Consider the following 16,929-nt stretch of genomic DNA (forward strand, 5'->3'; position numbering starts at 1 on the left):
GCTTTATATGTCAGGCATAGATCGCCTCGAAGTAGGCGGTATGCAACTGAGTAGAGCTGGAGTTTTTTTAACCGAGCAGCATATGGCATCTGTTTGAGTCCCTTGATCCTCCTGGTGAGGTACTTTTAGGGACTTTCTAATTGCTGCAGGTGTTGGGTAAGGTACATCCCAAAGGGGGCATTGTATTCTATGATGGGCCTGATGAGGGATGAATAAAGGGGCACGATTACCTCATTTGATCTAGATGTGAATCATTTCATGATGAGGTGGGCTATGTAGAAGGCCTTTCTAACCACTTTGGCAATGTGGTTGTCAAAGGAGAGATTGCTATCAACTTGGGTCCCCAGATCCCTAATTACTTTCTCTATACTTAATGGGTTACCACCTATGTGGTAATTTGTGGGCACATTGTTTTTGCCAAAGGGTATGACTATACCCTTTTTGGCATTTAGCTTTAGACCATGGCTCTGGCACCAGTTATCCATCTCTGCGGGACCTTTTTGAAGGATGTTTGTGTCAGCTGGAGAGTCGATTATGGCGCCCAGTTTGCAGTCATCTGCGAACTTGGTGAGCCATAGTCCTCCCACGTTGGCCTGTGCCTCAGAAAAGTAAATACCGAACAAGAGAGGTCCCAGGACAGAACCTTGTGGGACGCCACTTGTGACCGGTTTCGAGTCTGACATGGCTCCAGCAACTCTGACTCTGTGGGTTCTGTCTTTGAGTCAGTTTGCAACCCATCTTGTGACATAGGGGTTTATATTTAGGCTGGATAGCTTATCTATGATGCCCGAGTTGGGTATTGTGTCAAATGCCTTTGCGAAGTCCAGATAGACTGTGTGGACTACCTTCCCTTCATCTATGGCCTTGGTGACTGTTTCAAAGAAGTCGACCAGGTTCAAAAGGCAGGATCTGCCCTTGACAAAGCCAAATTGGGTAGGATCTAGTGTCTGTAGGTCCCCAATGTCTTTGTGTATGAGTTCCATGATGATCCTCTCCATAGCCTTACAGACCAGGCTAGTCAGGCTTATGGGGCGATAGTTTCCCGGGTCCACAGAGGCGCCACCTTTGTGGAGTGGGACCACTGTTGCTGTACGCCATTCTTTGGGCACATATCCTGTAGTGAGGCTGAGATTGTAGAGCAGTTTTACTTGAGGGATTAGTTCTTCTTTGAGTTCATGTAGGACGCAACCCGGGATGCCATCTGGTCCCATGGAAGCAGTGTTTTTTGCTTTGGAGAGGGCGGCCTTCACCTGAGCATCAGAGATGTTTAGGAGGCTGCACTCTGCCGGGATAGATACTTGCTCTTTTTGGGGGGGGGGGGGTTTGCACTGAACCTGTCTGCCAGGATATTGGCAATGTCTGTGATTTCAGTGTATTTTTTGTCGTTTAGAATCAACTCAGAACAAGTCTGGGAGTTGCATCCCAGGTTCCTAACATAACTGAAAAAAGCCTTATGATTGTCTTTAGTGTCCTGTGCAATTTTTCTCTCGAAGCTGGCCTTGGAGGATTTTATGAGGGATCGTAATTTTTTGCTAGTACTGATCAGAGATGCCTTCCCTTTTAGGGATTTTGCTCTATCATGTAGTAGTTTCCTCCTTCTGTTGTACAGTTTATTTATGGCAGGGGTCCACCAGACTGGACGCCTGGCCTTTGGATGATTGGGTCTTGAATTTGTTTGGGATAGCATGATCCATGCATTTCTGGAGATGTCCGTAGAATGCATTTATATAGGATTCTGCAGTTTGGGCCGTAGTTTCCACTGGCTCTAGGGCCTTGAAGGATTCCACTTCGGTTTTGAGAAGTGTGAAGTTCGCTTTTGAGAAGTTTTTCACTGTGGTTTTCTGGGCTGGGGGTGGGGTCGGGATGTGGATATCTAGTGAAATTAATTTATGGTCTGATCTTACCAGTGAGGGATATACTTCTGGTATGGAGCATAGAGTCCCCATGTTGGTAATGATCAGGTCTAGTATGTTTTCCCCTCTTGTGGGAGTGGTGACTAGTTGTTCCATAGCATTTGAGTTTATAAATTCCAGGAACCTTTGGGCTAAGGTGCTGGGGCTTGAGTAATGATCCCAGTCTATGTTTGGGTAGTTGAAGTCGCCCAATATAATGGTGTTTGGAGAGATCTTCATGTTCTCCAATGTTTTCAGGAAAGCCGAGTGGGATTCCTGTCTTTGAGAGGGTGGTCTGTAGGATGCTATAAACTGAAAAGCAGTCTTGCCCGCTGTCAGTTGCACATGGATGGTCTCCGATATTTCGTGCTTTTTGTGTTCCTTTAATTGTTATGGTGAGAATCTCTTTTATTTGATTTAAAGTATATACCTTTTATTAACCTTAAAATGGAGTACATAATACAGATTAGGTTTACTGGAGCAGGGCTGGCCAGCCACATTGGAAATATGAAATTAAAGGACTGAAGAAAGATATTATTGCCATCTAAAAGTATCACACAGATGTGTTTAGCAGCTTGATGGGTGATGTTTGCACAATAATAATCAGACATGGGGTATTAACTTGCAAGAGTTGTGTAATGAATCTGTATATGTGTGTGTTTTATGTGCATGCTGTATTTAAAGCTTGATGTCCCTGATTTTCTAAATTATATGCTATGTTAATAACTCTTCAGGTAGATTTAGGGAAAATACCTTCAAATAAAAATCTGCATGTTAAATACAATTGAAACCACTGCTTAAAATCAACCCTGTGCAAACGCAATGACAGTGCTCTGGGCACTAACCATTTTTCTTTAGAGATTGTTTAATTCGGAAATTAATGTAAGGCTGGATTTTACATGTGTGTACTTATACAAATAGAGTGCAGATGAAACAAATGAAAGATTAAAACATATATGCACACAAGGTGACACAACACACACACACGCACACGCACACACACTCACACACACACACACACACACACACACACACACACACACACACACACACACACAAACACTCACACACACACACTCACACACTGCAGTTTCTTCATAGGCAGAAGAAGGGTAAACTACTATTTAAGCAGTATCTGCAGCTCCTCCGTCAGACGGGAAAAATGTAAAGTTGGGTGAATCAAACAGTCATTATCTGGTGTAAGTCTGTGTCTCTGTCTTTTACACAAAATTCTTTCAATGATCTGCCAATCTCTGTATTTTCAAAATAGTGAAATAAAAACAAATATGACTTACAATAGTGCAGTGCAGTATGAGTAAGAAGATAAGCCCCATACGTACTCATAATTTGTAAACCTGTTTTTCCTGCTATTCTAATTTAGATGCATGCTCAAATACACATTTCTTCATACTTGCCACACTCAAGGCAACTTGTAATGAAACTGTACTTGCCATGGCAGCAGTCGACCAAATTTCATCCACTTGCTTCTGCTAACAAAGAATCCCACTGTGGGATCAGTGATGGCATCCCACGCTCGTCCCACAAACAGGATGATTGAGGCATTGAAGGGATCCAGCTGAAGGAAGATAAACAGGAACATGCTGATATTCTTTTGTATTATCCAAGAACACATGCAATGACACGCTATATGTGCAGTCCATTGTAATGCCTTCCTTAGAAGGTACTTTAGAAGTCATGACTTGCGTACCTGATGGTTTAATCTCCTCTAAAAATTAAGAACATTTTTTTTTCCTGTGATTATTTACTTTACAACAATACATTTAAAAGGCATTGAAATGCAACATTACTATCTCACTGCATATTCTTTCTTGGGCATATTATATCCATGTTATACCAATCCATAATATGGGTTTTGCTGTGGATAAACCACTTCTCTTATTCTCATTAATTATGCCCTCTAATTAATAAATAGTACAGCAGGATTCAATGTATTATAACATTCTTAAATATTGTGCTATTAAAATGTAGCATGTGGTGTATATGAAATATTCTAAATCATACTGGCATCGTTTTACACTTACAATCAATTGCCTAATGACAGTGTTACTCCCCTTTTGTTATAAGTCATCTCGTATAGGTAACTGACACTGTGATATGCATCCTTTAACTATACTTGTAAAGTGCTCATTTTATGCAGTGAACCAGACAATGTCTCTAACCACTCCTTTATGGATCAGAACATTATCTTGTTTTAAAAAGTGTAAGTTAAATAAAATAAAGAGCGAAAAAATGTTTTTCTGACAGATGAATCTTTTACCTAATCTATTTCACTCTGACTGTGTAATGAATGCATCTTGTAGCATACCATTGTTAGAGAAGACATCATAAGGACTATGCACTTAAATAGTTTAAAAAGTGAAAAACAAAAAAAATTATATAACTTGAATTTAAATGTAACTCATTTTTCTGAGGCCTCAGATGTGTCATTACCAGCCCTACCCATTCCTGATCTTGAATGGATATGCAACAAGATCTGGCAAAGAAACAAATGTGGAAAACAATGATCATTCTTGGCTGTAATGGAAGGAAAAATGCAAATATAAAAATGAGACATTTGCTGAGTGTTGTAGCTAGATTGCTATATAGCTGTTTCTTTAATGCTACACTTAGTGAATTTTGATGCTGTATACTTTATAATTCCCTTCAGCCAAGACATCCTCCTTTCCTGCATAATGCATATTCCAAGTACCTGTAAGGCTTTCTCACAGTTCTACCATGAAGTCCTATTCCTGTCTTAGTAACACTGCACCACACAATCAATTTGATGTAATTTCCTCTGCAAGGTCTGCAGAAATGGTCAGGATTGACCATCTCCTTATATAGTAAAGGATGACAAGAGACCCACCAAGAGATCATTCTACCCAGCACACAGTACTTTGATACACCCCATCACACTATACTGCATGACAACCTGAGGAAAGTATAGCCACTTTGGGGAGAAAAATATATTACAGATACTGGAAGTATTTATTTATTTTTATTTATTTATTTTACATTTGTTGACCAGGCTAGTCTAGCTGGATATATGTCCATTTTCAGTAGAGGCCCGGGGAGAAAAGCTCCACTAGTTGTAACAAGTATCATCATAAAAAGGCATTAAAAGGTTACATTAGAAACATAAGTAGTTATAACAAGTTAAACAGATAATATAAATTGAACATAAGGTTTTTTTTTTTTTTTTTTTTACTAAGGAAAAAATGAGGTTAGTCTGGATTAGTGCAGGTGCAAAGCCAATGTTTATTGAGATAAATTTTCAGTTGTCTTTTAAAAAGTAGGAAAGAGGTCAAATATGTGATAAGTAGCAAATAAGGGTGGTAAATCTAAATGAAAGAGAATGAGGTGGACATAAAAAAGCTGAAAAAAGTAAGGCTAATAATTAAATATATTTGTTTAGTAATCAAAAAGAAAAAAAGGGGGTCACCATATCCAGCCAGTAAAATGCCCCAAAATATCAGTGCTGATTTGTTTCTTTTCCATTCATGGAAGTGTCTTGAAAGAACTGTAAACTGATGATGTGCATAGTTGTGAAGCCTGCTAGAATTCATTCTAGAATTCTTTAAGAATTGACGTGAGGAAAAAGTATTCATGATACTAAAGCTGCATGAAGACCCTTTACTTGCACCTGTGGCTAGGATTCCTGAGCAGGTAAAAACTTTACTAAGGGGCTTTGAACATAACCACTTCTGGCCCTGTAAATTTCTGGACCATCAGAAAATGTTTTTTTGTATGCAACAGTGAAGTTTGCAGTTTGAACACCAGTCTGTGGGCTATACTTTTATGTACCTCACAGCAAGAGGTTCCCCCATTCGATTCTCGGCTTGGCTTGGGAGTGCCTTCTGTGTGGAGTCTGCATGTCCTCCCCGCGGTTGGGTAGCATTTGAAAGACATGCGGTGCATAAATGGGCTTGCCTTCATTGAAGGTTGGGTGTCGAGCTGGCACCTCAGCGTTTCGTAAAAAATCTACTGCCAATCATTAGCAGACCGAAGTTCCGCTGTGGCGACCCCTTACCGGGAAAAAGCCGAAAGACAAACAACAACTGGCTATGCCCTTGCAACTCCCACTCTAATATCACCCACCCCATCCAACCACTACCTTTCTTTCCACTCCACTAACTACCTTGATTATAGCAAGCTCAGATGCTCATAAGCCAGTACTTATTATACAGCAGGAACTTCTTCTTCTAACATTTGTTAATGTCTGTTATGTACTTCACAGATAAAGATTCTAGTTGTCTACTGATGTACTATGTTCTTCATCTGTAAATATGTTGTAAGTAATTGCTATGTAAATTGTTAATCGCTATGTAATCCAATGTAACTACTGTCTGTTTATTTTAACTGTGGAGCTTTTCTCCCCGGGCCTCCACTGAAAATGGACCTACGTCCAGTCGGACACTCCCAGACAACAAATATAAATAAATAAATAAATAAATAAATAAATAAATAAAAACAACATTGCAGCCTAAAGCAAAGAACGTTGTCCATTGTAATAGACCACAGCAGTCCCATTGGTACTTTCTCCTTCAGCTGTGCTCCCTTGTTTTCCGCAGTCTACTGTTCCTCTTCCTTATTTTTTTTTCTCTTTTGCCCCAGATGCTTGTGTAAGCACTTTCAGTTTTGAGGCAGGTTTTTTTTCCACAGCTACAGTCCTGCATTCTAGTTGTTTTGCTGATCTTTGGGGGGGGGGGTAACTTAGACTAATTACTCAGAAATGATTGCTTGTTTCTGGGGTAATTTACGTATATCTTCTTTCTACTGCTCCTCCCTCAGTCATACTTTATGCCTCACTCAGCCCACACTCACTTATCACCTCCCCCATTCTCTCTCTCTCTTTCTCTAGCAGGGTGCAAGGGAGTTACAGGGTAAGTGATAAAAGACAAATCAAATGCTTGAAATATATGTTATAATTACTTTACCCACTGTTTTTTGTTTATCTAACTGGTGCTTTGAAGACATTGTTTGCTGAACCTAATTTCTACATGTAAATGTACCATCTCCTAAGTATGACTTGCAACCATTGTTTGTACTTAAGTTGATTTGTGTCAGAAATTTTGTAATGGTGCCCAATATTTGTCATCATAATTCCACTGTTTCATAAAGACTGAATGCTTATTATATTATCAAAACTATTCACAACTGGTGTTAAATAAACTAGAAATGTAATCTAAACTGTAGATCATAGCACCATTAAGCACTTTCACTGCCAAAAAAGAGCTTTTTGGAATGTAAGTTAAAATACTTGAATCAGGTTTTAAGTAAGTGCTTGTTAAAACTTCTGTTCAGTTTAAAGTTCTTGTAAGGTTTAGAGCTATTTTTTTTCAAACTTGCTCCTGTCTTATCCTTAATTTTCGAGTGTTCCTTTGCTTTTCTGGTGCTAAAAAGCTGCTTTTTGAAAGATTAATGTCTTTAATTTGTAAGGGTGTTAAAATGGTACGGTTTGCTCCCTTCTAAGGTTGTGTTGTTTAAGATGGTAAGCCAAGTGGCCCCATCACAGCAACTGTATTACAGAAATGAATTTCTATATTTATTAAGAAACCACTTATAGTTTTAGTGCATTTACTGGTGGCAGTGTTCTAAGTTGCATATATTTCATCCCACAGTAATTATATTGGATTTCTTCTGATCCTTGAATACATCTCTTATTTTTTCAACAGGTTCACTGGAAACATCTCTAAAGGATATACACAGCACTCTCACCCAAAAGGCAGTCTGAGTCTACTCAGTCCACCACCCACCATTTATTTAGGATAAATTTTATACTACCTCTGGCCTTGTGTTTTAAGTAAGTGTTAAGGGCATCCGGTCTTCTGCGTATATTTTCGCCTGCATAGTGACTAGTCTGAAGACAAGTGCTTCAGTATACTAGTTTGTAAGCAATAGCCTAAACCCTCCTCCACTGGCATCCTGCTGGTCAGCTTTTACTCACTGTTTCCTAACAGACACTGACATTTAACCATACTGCTTTTACTCAAACTATTTCTTTCTCTTATATTTTCTTAATTTCTTCTAGACTTGCTACTCTCAATATTTATATCCTCCTGTCTTTCTTCAGTGGAACTGCATGCATTTAAGCAAGTCTCCCTTGGTCACCCCCTTTCTTTCTTATTTCTCCTTGCATAAAACAGTTATTAAACCACTTTCAGCTCTGAAGTAGTATTTGTGCACAATCACCATTGACTCAGTGCACCCAGCTGTCTCTTTAGTGTATTTTTATTTTTTATATGTGTCCCTGCAAACAAATAGATATGTATGTAACAGTGAAGTCTGCAGTTTGAACACCAGTCTGTGAGCTATATTTTTGTGCACATTATAAATATTGTGGCAGCCTAAAACAAAGAACTTTGTCCACTATAATAGCTCCATTTTCTTAGACCACAGCAGTCCCATTGGTACCTTCTCCTTTAACTGTGTTCCATTGACTGTTTTTAGCAGTCCACTGTCTCCCTTCCTTATGCTTTTTTTCCTCCTTTGCCCCAGATGCTTGTGTATTCACTTTCAGTTCTGAGCCAGTATCTTTCCAGATGTGCAGTCCTGCATTCTGGCTTACCTTTTCTCAATGTTTTGCTGATCTGTGAGGGGGGGGGGGTGAGGGTAGCCTTTGGACTTTGCATTTCAAAGTCCATAGAAACCTCCTTACCAATACACAGTTGTTCAAATAGTCAAGTTAACTTTTTTTACTGTTATATATCACCATTGGTCAGGTCAAGGTGATATTGGATTAACTCTCCTACTGATACTTTGTCCTAGAATAACAAAATCAAGACTTTCATCTACTAGCACAGATACCTTTAAAACTGCATTGTTCCTGTTATTTATCTCTCTCAGCAGATTTCTGGCTGTTTAAGTTCAATCACTGATTGTTTTCTCTGTATCTTTACCAAGTTTTCAACCTGCTTCATTCACCCTTGCTAATGCTCAGGCTTACTCTGCTCCCCTACCCTATGCCAATTCTCAACCACCCATTCTTACTCTACATTTATACTCCCACAGCATCACCCACATATTCCTCAAACCAATGCCATCAATTCCCTCCAGAAGAAAAAAACAATCATAGTATTACTCCCAATATTAACACCCACTCTAGTTTACCAACCAGGACCCTCTCTCAAACTGTCGTAATCCTTGCCCCTATAACTACCAAAGTACATCTCTACAACCAACCCAGTACCCTCCTAACATTTTCTAATCCAAATATACAACAAAGATAAAACTCAAGTTAAATAACATGCCCTAACTCAGATTATTTTACTATTCCTCATCACTCTACTCACCCATTATCAAATCCACTGCCTTCAAATACTTAGGCCTTCAAACAGTCCTCACAAAGAATATCAACATCTACCCTGCCTGTCTTTCTCCATAATACCCTATCTCCACAAACAAACTGCATTTGATTTATTTATCTATACATATCTCAAAACTAAGTATCCAAATTTATGATCAAATACCAACCCAACACAAAATATAACTGGCCACACTCTTCCCTCTGTAAAATTTCAATTAAAAAATTTAGCGGAGATATTCACCACAACCCAGGTCCCACGGTTCATAAAACTATCACTTCCAAACCCAAAATAAAACAGTCATCTAATACCTCTCAACAAAAAAACAGAACCCAAACTCACCTTACTAATTATGAACCTAAGAAGTATGTGCAATAAAATCCAGGACATATATTTCTACCTTGCCACATACACTGTTCATGTAATCATAACTACCAAAACCCTGTTTAAAAAAAGGATAATGAAATCACCCCCCCCCCCAAGGATACAATATACTCAGGCATGACAGACAAAACAAGCATGCAGGTGGTCTATAAAAATCCCTAACCATCACATTACTCCCACAGGAAATGTACACATTTAACAATGCTGATCTTCTAATAACACTCCTAAAATCAACAACAGGAAAACTATATGTTTAACAGCAATTTATAAAACACCAGGGAATAACATTGATACTGCTGAAAACATCCTGTACATGATAGCCAAACAAATTAACCATGAAACTATAATACTTGGAGACTTAAATATAGACTGGCAACTAAAATTCCACTACCCCCACTGAATCCATAAACTTATACAACTTCAAACAATTAATAATCACACCCACTAAAATCAATAAATCTTCAGAGAGGCTCTCAACATTAGACTGGATTCTTACAAACAAATCAGACAAACTGACAAATGTAAGCTGCCTGCCAGTTATCCTAAGTGATCACATACCACCATATGCCATTAAAATTCACCATAACCTAGATAAACACTTCATCTATAATCAAATAATAAATAAAATCAGTTTCAGCAAAAATATTTTCAATGAAACACTAGAACAATATAACTGGAACGTATTTAGAACAATGCTACTAGATACTGCTGTGGAAAACTGTAATAAAATATTCTTACAGACCTTAAATAATCTAGCACCAGTATGTAATAAAAGAGTAAAGTCCAACTCCTGCACCATGGCCAAAAAAGAAACAAAAAAACTCATGATAAAAAGCGATAAAGCCTGGAAAATGGCATAAAAATAAAACACAAAACACCTTCCAGTAATTTATACATCTTAGAAACCTTGCAAAACTCCATGTCAAACAGGACAAGCAAACATGCTGTACTAACCTACAAGACAATCATCAAAACAACCCAAAACTGTTAATGCTGCAGGAGACGCCCTCTACTCCCAATAAGTTGTGAAAATCTGGAATAGTGTCCCTACACAAATAAAACTCTCTGACAAACTTAAGAGTTTTAAACCACTGTTTAAACAACATCTTAGCCAGATGTGGTCATGCACATGGTCATCACCAGGTTAAGACTTTGTGCTCAACTTACAATACTCTCTAAATTCTCTCCTTAAACAGAAAACTCTTAACCTCTCACTGAAATTACAAAACAATTTTTATACATAACTGCTGCCTGTACAATCCACTAGGTGGGCTTCCCCTTTAGTAACTTCTACCTCTATAAAATGTTAGAACGTATAAATGTAACTACTGTATGGGGATAAGCATAAATAGAAATGTAACTACTCTGTGTTTATCTGGAACTTACTATAATGCAATGTAAGCACATGGATTTTTTTCCCCAGGCTTCCACTAAAAATGGGCATTACCAACTTGGACTTTCCAGGTAAAGAAAGATGAATAAATAAATTGCCTTGTATCCTGCCTGCTCTGCAGTTTGTGCTTTGAGTGTTGGTTAACAAATTGCTTTCCCAATTTGTTTTGTGTGCTACAATGTATACTTTGCATCTACTTAGTTTTTTTGCTCAAGACCTACTCCCTTGCTAAATGTGAGACCGAAAATCGATCACCTCTGTGGCTCTGCTCGGCAGTGGCACAGGAAAATAATTTTTTTGGGTGGCAAAAGCCAGGGTACCTTTTTGGCTGAGCTTTTATAGGCCCCAGGGCCGATAGCCTAGTACCTACCTATGAACCTATGATATGCTAGCCCATTGCTGATGACAAAAAGCAGGGCAAGGCTAGCTGGACCATGCTGTGAAAAATTGCTATTTGATTACTACTGTTAAGTAAGGAGGGCTACATTATTCATTTATATGTTTAAGTCAGCAATAATTAAACATTCTGTTCACTGGCTTCTCTGGAATGGTGCAACTGTTCTGCTGAGAAGTCTTCAAAGACTGCATTTACCTAACCCTTAATAGCATATACCCCATTCAGTCTGCACTGCAGTTTTAATGCGTGTCATGGCAGCAAACAGCTAGGGAAGTTAAGCTACTGTGAGCCAGTTCAAGAGTATTTCTTGTTTGAAACACTGCATAGATGGTTTCCTTATGGCTGCTATACTGTGGTGGGATTCTGCTTGTTTCTATCACTTACCTACCCCCATATCATCAATCTTATACTTAACAGCTTCTCTCACCTCCTCCCACCATCATCCTCATTGCTTAATCCTTCACAGACTAATTAATTATTCTTCACGCTCATATTGATACTGCTAATTTACATTCAAAGTGCTACACCACTTAATAAACTCAGCTAATCAAAAAGTCACTACAGTCCATTTAACCATTAGACTACTACAACAAAAAATGTTCAGCTAAGATTAGATCCACAAGAGGCCTCTCCTTAGCACAGTCAAAACTTATAACCTTAACAATGAACAACTGAATTACATCAACAAATCTCATACTATCTTCCAGTGTCTGCTCCAATCGTATCATGGCGGTTGTACAATGAAAGCTCATTAAAACTGTAAAACATGTATGCTGATTGGACCATCCAATCACCATGGCCATTGTAAATCTACCATTACTTGTGTAAAGGAGTGTGATAGTTATGTCAGAAAAGAGTACCCCTGTGGTACTGAACTGACAGCAGTCACAACAGTATTTTTTCTGTTACAAATATTTGTCTTTTAAGAGGTGTTGCTGACCGGATGTATGTAACTTAGGTTCAGACAGCAACAGCAGTCAAACTCTAGAATTTGTAACATAGAATAACAGTAGCTGTGACAACATCAGACATATGAAAAGATGCAGACTAGCAACAAATGCAATTGAAATTGTATACTTCAGAAGCAAACAATACTCTCTAGCATGTAGTCCCAAGTATTTTTGGAGAGCAGTTGAACTAAACACCTACATCACTGACTCATATTTCTCTAATAAACTCAACTTCACAACTTATAAATTTCCTGATTCCTTTTTTAGGCAAAATAATTAAGCAAATTTAGATACCATTATACAACACACAGCCAAATACAATCACAATCACCTCACATGGCATTGTCCCTTAACAAATTTCAGTTCAACATGGTATTTTAGACAAAAGACAACTAAGGAAACTGAAAATCTACTAAACAGACTAGACAAAAACTCAGTGACCAAACTTTAATCAACCCCACCCAGACTTCCTCAGGACAGCTTGTGTGTGTGTGTGTGTGTGTGTGTGTGTGTGTGTGTGTGTACGTGTGTGCGCATGTGTGCTTGTTATATAGTAATATACTAACAATGGCTCCAGATAAGGGATCATGATAAAACATTTATAATGTTCCAGTACATGCATACATTTTCTTCACTACCATCTTTTCCAAGTCAACAAACCTTTAGTACCAGTTTTGACACATCATCAAAAGCCTACCTCCATTCTTGATGGATAAGTGCGCAATACATTCCAGTCATCCGACTGCCTTTTCAGCAAATTTCATTTAGTTGAATATGTTATGTTTAGTATCCTTTTCAGTTGTGTTATAGATGTTAAACTGTGTAACATAACAATGCTGGTAAGGAATAGATGTTAAACTGTGTAACATAAAAATGCTGGTAAGGGAAAATTATTTCACCTGTACTATTGTGCGAATATGAATTAATTATACTTAGTAGTTTGGAGGCTGTGTCTGCATGCTGCAAGGAGAGCTGTATGGTGTAGCTTTATGCTGTGACAGTAACAGCAAGGTTATTTAACAGTCCAGGTAGCGAAGATTGCCCTTCCTACCACAGGTGTGCAGTCACAGAGTTAATATACTTAGAAATGCAGTGGTGGTTGTGTGTGGGAGGCCTTCCCCCTGCAGAAACAATATTTGCATTATTAATGTCCCATTCAATTTATCAGGACTCATCTATTTGTTTTGAAAGAACAGAATTTGATTAAAAGTATAAAAATTTGATAAGCTCATATTCAAATATGTATACAGATTTTGCTGGAGTGAAGTACAACTGTTAGACTTTATCAATAAGCTTAGTATATAACCTGACATTTTGCAGTCATTAACTTCCCCATCTCTTTTTTAATTTTAAGAGAAAATTGAATAATCTGAGAGGTTACAAAGGGTATCCTTTGGGAATCAAGTTTGTCTTCTAAATGTGTTTTAAACTGCATATTCACAATGGCTTACATTTTGAACCGTGGTGGTGGTGCTGCGGTAGCGTTGTCGCCTCACAGTAAGACGTTGTCCCGTTTGATGTGTTGCCAGATGACTGAAAAATAAATAGCCCACAGGGCTTCTTAAACTAGCCCAAAAATAGCCCAATGGTTCGGCACAAAGTGAAAGCAAAATGCGCAAGACATCCTCCAGAATAAAAGTGTCAGATACAGCAAAAACAATTAAGCATGGTAAGTCTACATAACATTACCAGCCTTTTACACCTCAAGCAAACATATACACCTCAAACAAACATATTTCATAGACATGAAAAATATTTTAATGGGTGTTTAGAGACTACAGTAAATGTCAACTTCTAAATCTATAAAGTAATGTTTGATACAGATATACTACAATGATTAATGATTCCAACACTATTTCTTAAGTGCTTTATACTTCTGCAGCACAACATTTAAAACACACATTGTGGCAGCTTACACACCTGGCATAAACTACACTATTACATCCATTGTCCATATAATAGATCAAATCATAAAATGCAGATGCACGTCATCTACCTTGTGAAAAGTACAATAATCTTCTCCCTGCATAAGATTTGAAGTTCTGGCTTGTTTACAACAATGTGCATTATCATAAGACGCGAAGCCAACATTGCGTGGCATTACTTTTAATGCATATGATGAACAAAGTTGAATGCAATGACGTATGCATTTGATGTGAACAATAACTGGTATGACTTCCTGGAATCTGGTTATGACTGAATTGACATTGCCGGACATTGTATTGCAGCCATCTGTAGCCAGCCCCATGCACTTGGAAGGTGACAGTTTTTTTATCAGTCCGAAATTGTATAAGTGCATTGAAAACTGCTTCTGCTGTTCCTGATTCCAACACTATCAAACCCAGAAATGACGAAACAATTTTACTTAACTTTGCACTGTAATAGCGCACGATAACACACAGCTGCTTCCCTGTCATAATGTCAGTACTCTCGTCTATTATAAGTGAATATGGCACATTTGTCAAGTCTTCGAGTAAATCAGCATGAACTGATGGTCCAATAACACGTTTGATTAATGCTGTGCATTTAGTTCGGTGAATTGCCAGGTCTTTACCCAAAATATCATGAACTAGTTCTCCTAGATGATCGATAATGTGAATGCTAGAATGGTAAGCAATGTGTGTGGCCAATTTCAGTTCTGCCTTTTTCATACTGTTGTCAATCATTATGGATTGGCAGCCAACATCAAACAGACTGCGCATTTTGGAAAAAGGTGCTGCATTTCATTTGTGTTTTTCAGTTGAAGCATGGGACATTAAATCGTCTTTGTGTGCACACATTTCACACCGACAGTATTTGCAGTAAGCTTTCATGTCATCTCCATGAACTTTCTGTATCCAATTTTTCATACTGGCCTCCTTTTCCCATTCGGGGCTATAATGTTTCGTGTATTTTGACCACTTGCCCATTATTGACCCTACTAAACTGATTGACAGGTAGGTGATCCGGTGAACGAGCAAAATCGATAGGTAGAAAAGGGTGAGGAGAACCGTGCTGTGGAAGTATGAAAACTTCTGGGTCAGATCAGGTGATCGGCAAATTGCCGAAAATTAGCACCATTTATACAGAAAAAACAGGCACATTATCAAAAGTAAATTAAAATTACACAACAACTAAAATCTATAGATTCTATACATATGCAACTAGCAACCAGCATTTACAAACCAATCTTCTGTTCCACTAAAAAACCCTACCACATTAAGTACTTCTGGCTCTCCCTATGTCTTTACTGCGCAATTCACAATCGCAAGCCTCTTTAAATTATTTTAAGCAGTCAATAATAATACCGAGAGGCCACATGGACGTGCTTACTGTCACTGTGCGTTATACATCAAGGAGTGACCTAACATCTACATTCATCTTCCTCTTGTGTAGAGGCTGAGCACACTACTTATTACAACCATGTGCTTACAGCCAACCTAATACCCAAACCACATCGCTAAGACTGCTTGCTCAATTGTTTCTGCTAAAATGCATCTTGTATCACCTATGCAACAACAAAACTCATTAAAATCTAAATCGGGACATAGTACAACTTTTCTATAGGCTAAACACGAAGTTAAGAGTGACAGCAAGTGAAGGGCATCTTCTCAGTGACTGCAACTACTGAATATCCTACATTTACTTGTCTCAACAAAAAAAGTACAGTTGTGTACCTACCATAAATGTAGATGTTTGAGTGTATTCACTGTTGCAGTCATTACACTTGGGTTATCCTGCTGGCAGGCTACCCGCAGTTGGCCAGAATTCCAAAGTCCTGGTCCGGCGTCAGTTGCTGTCGCCTCTTCTCTGATGTCAGTGTGCCAGGGGTATAAAAGATGCAGCCAACGCCATTTTATTCAGTTTTTCTATCCCCAGATGTCAGGTGCCCCCCGAAGGGTAGGCTAAAAAATTATGCCAATAAAAATGCATACAGTAAAATAAACATTACCTTCATCTATAAGCAAATACACCACATAGGTTGTATAAGATAGAGAAGTAGAGATAAGTCCCAGCAAAGAAAGGGGGAAGGTGGGTGGGTAACCTGGACTGCAACAGTGAATACACTTGAACATCTACATTTATGGTAGGTACACAACTGTACTATGCTCATCGTGTTTCACTGTTGCAGTCATTACACTTGGGTAGAATCCCAAAGCTGAGGTTGGGTGGCTGGGTCTAAATAGAATTAGGCGAGGCTATAAGGCCCTGCAGAACTGCAGTGGTGAAGCCTGTTCTGGCTTTAGAGTAAAGAGGTAAGTGGTAGTGCCTTGTAAAAGTGTGCACTGAAGTCCAAGTTGCAGCCTCTAAAATGTCCTTGGTTGGTACTCCTCTGAGAAAGGCTGCTGAAGTGGCTGCTGCTCTGGTCGAATGTGGCCTAATGCCCTTAGGCACTGATTTGCCATGTTGAGAATAGCAGAAACAAATGCAATGGCCTATTCATTTTGAAATAGTCTGCTTTGAAATGGCCTTCTGATCCTTGAATACATCTCTTATTTTTTCAACAGGTTCACTGGAAACATCTCTAAAGGATATACACAGCACTCTCACCCAAAAGGCAGTCTGAGTCTACTCAGTCCACCACCCACCATTTATTTAGGATAAATTTTATACTACCTCTGGCCTTGTG

General features: G+C 38.6%; 1 protein-coding gene across 1 annotated transcript in view; it reads right to left on the reverse strand.

Annotated features, from left to right (window-relative positions):
* Positions 1-16,929, reverse strand: part of MFSD2A (major facilitator superfamily domain containing 2A) — a 191,633-nt gene that overhangs the window by 124,974 nt on the left and 49,730 nt on the right. Inside the window, exon 3 of the mRNA XM_044084790.1 lies at positions 3,344-3,468. Coding sequence (XP_043940725.1) covers positions 3,344-3,468 — 125 coding nt within the window. The remainder of the gene's footprint in view (positions 1-3,343; positions 3,469-16,929) is intronic.

This window comes from Protopterus annectens, chromosome 1.part1 (assembly GCF_019279795.1).
Source record: "Protopterus annectens isolate FY-2018-M chromosome 1.part1, PAN1.0, whole genome shotgun sequence".
In the NCBI taxonomy this organism is placed as follows: domain Eukaryota; kingdom Metazoa; phylum Chordata; order Ceratodontiformes; family Protopteridae; genus Protopterus; species Protopterus annectens.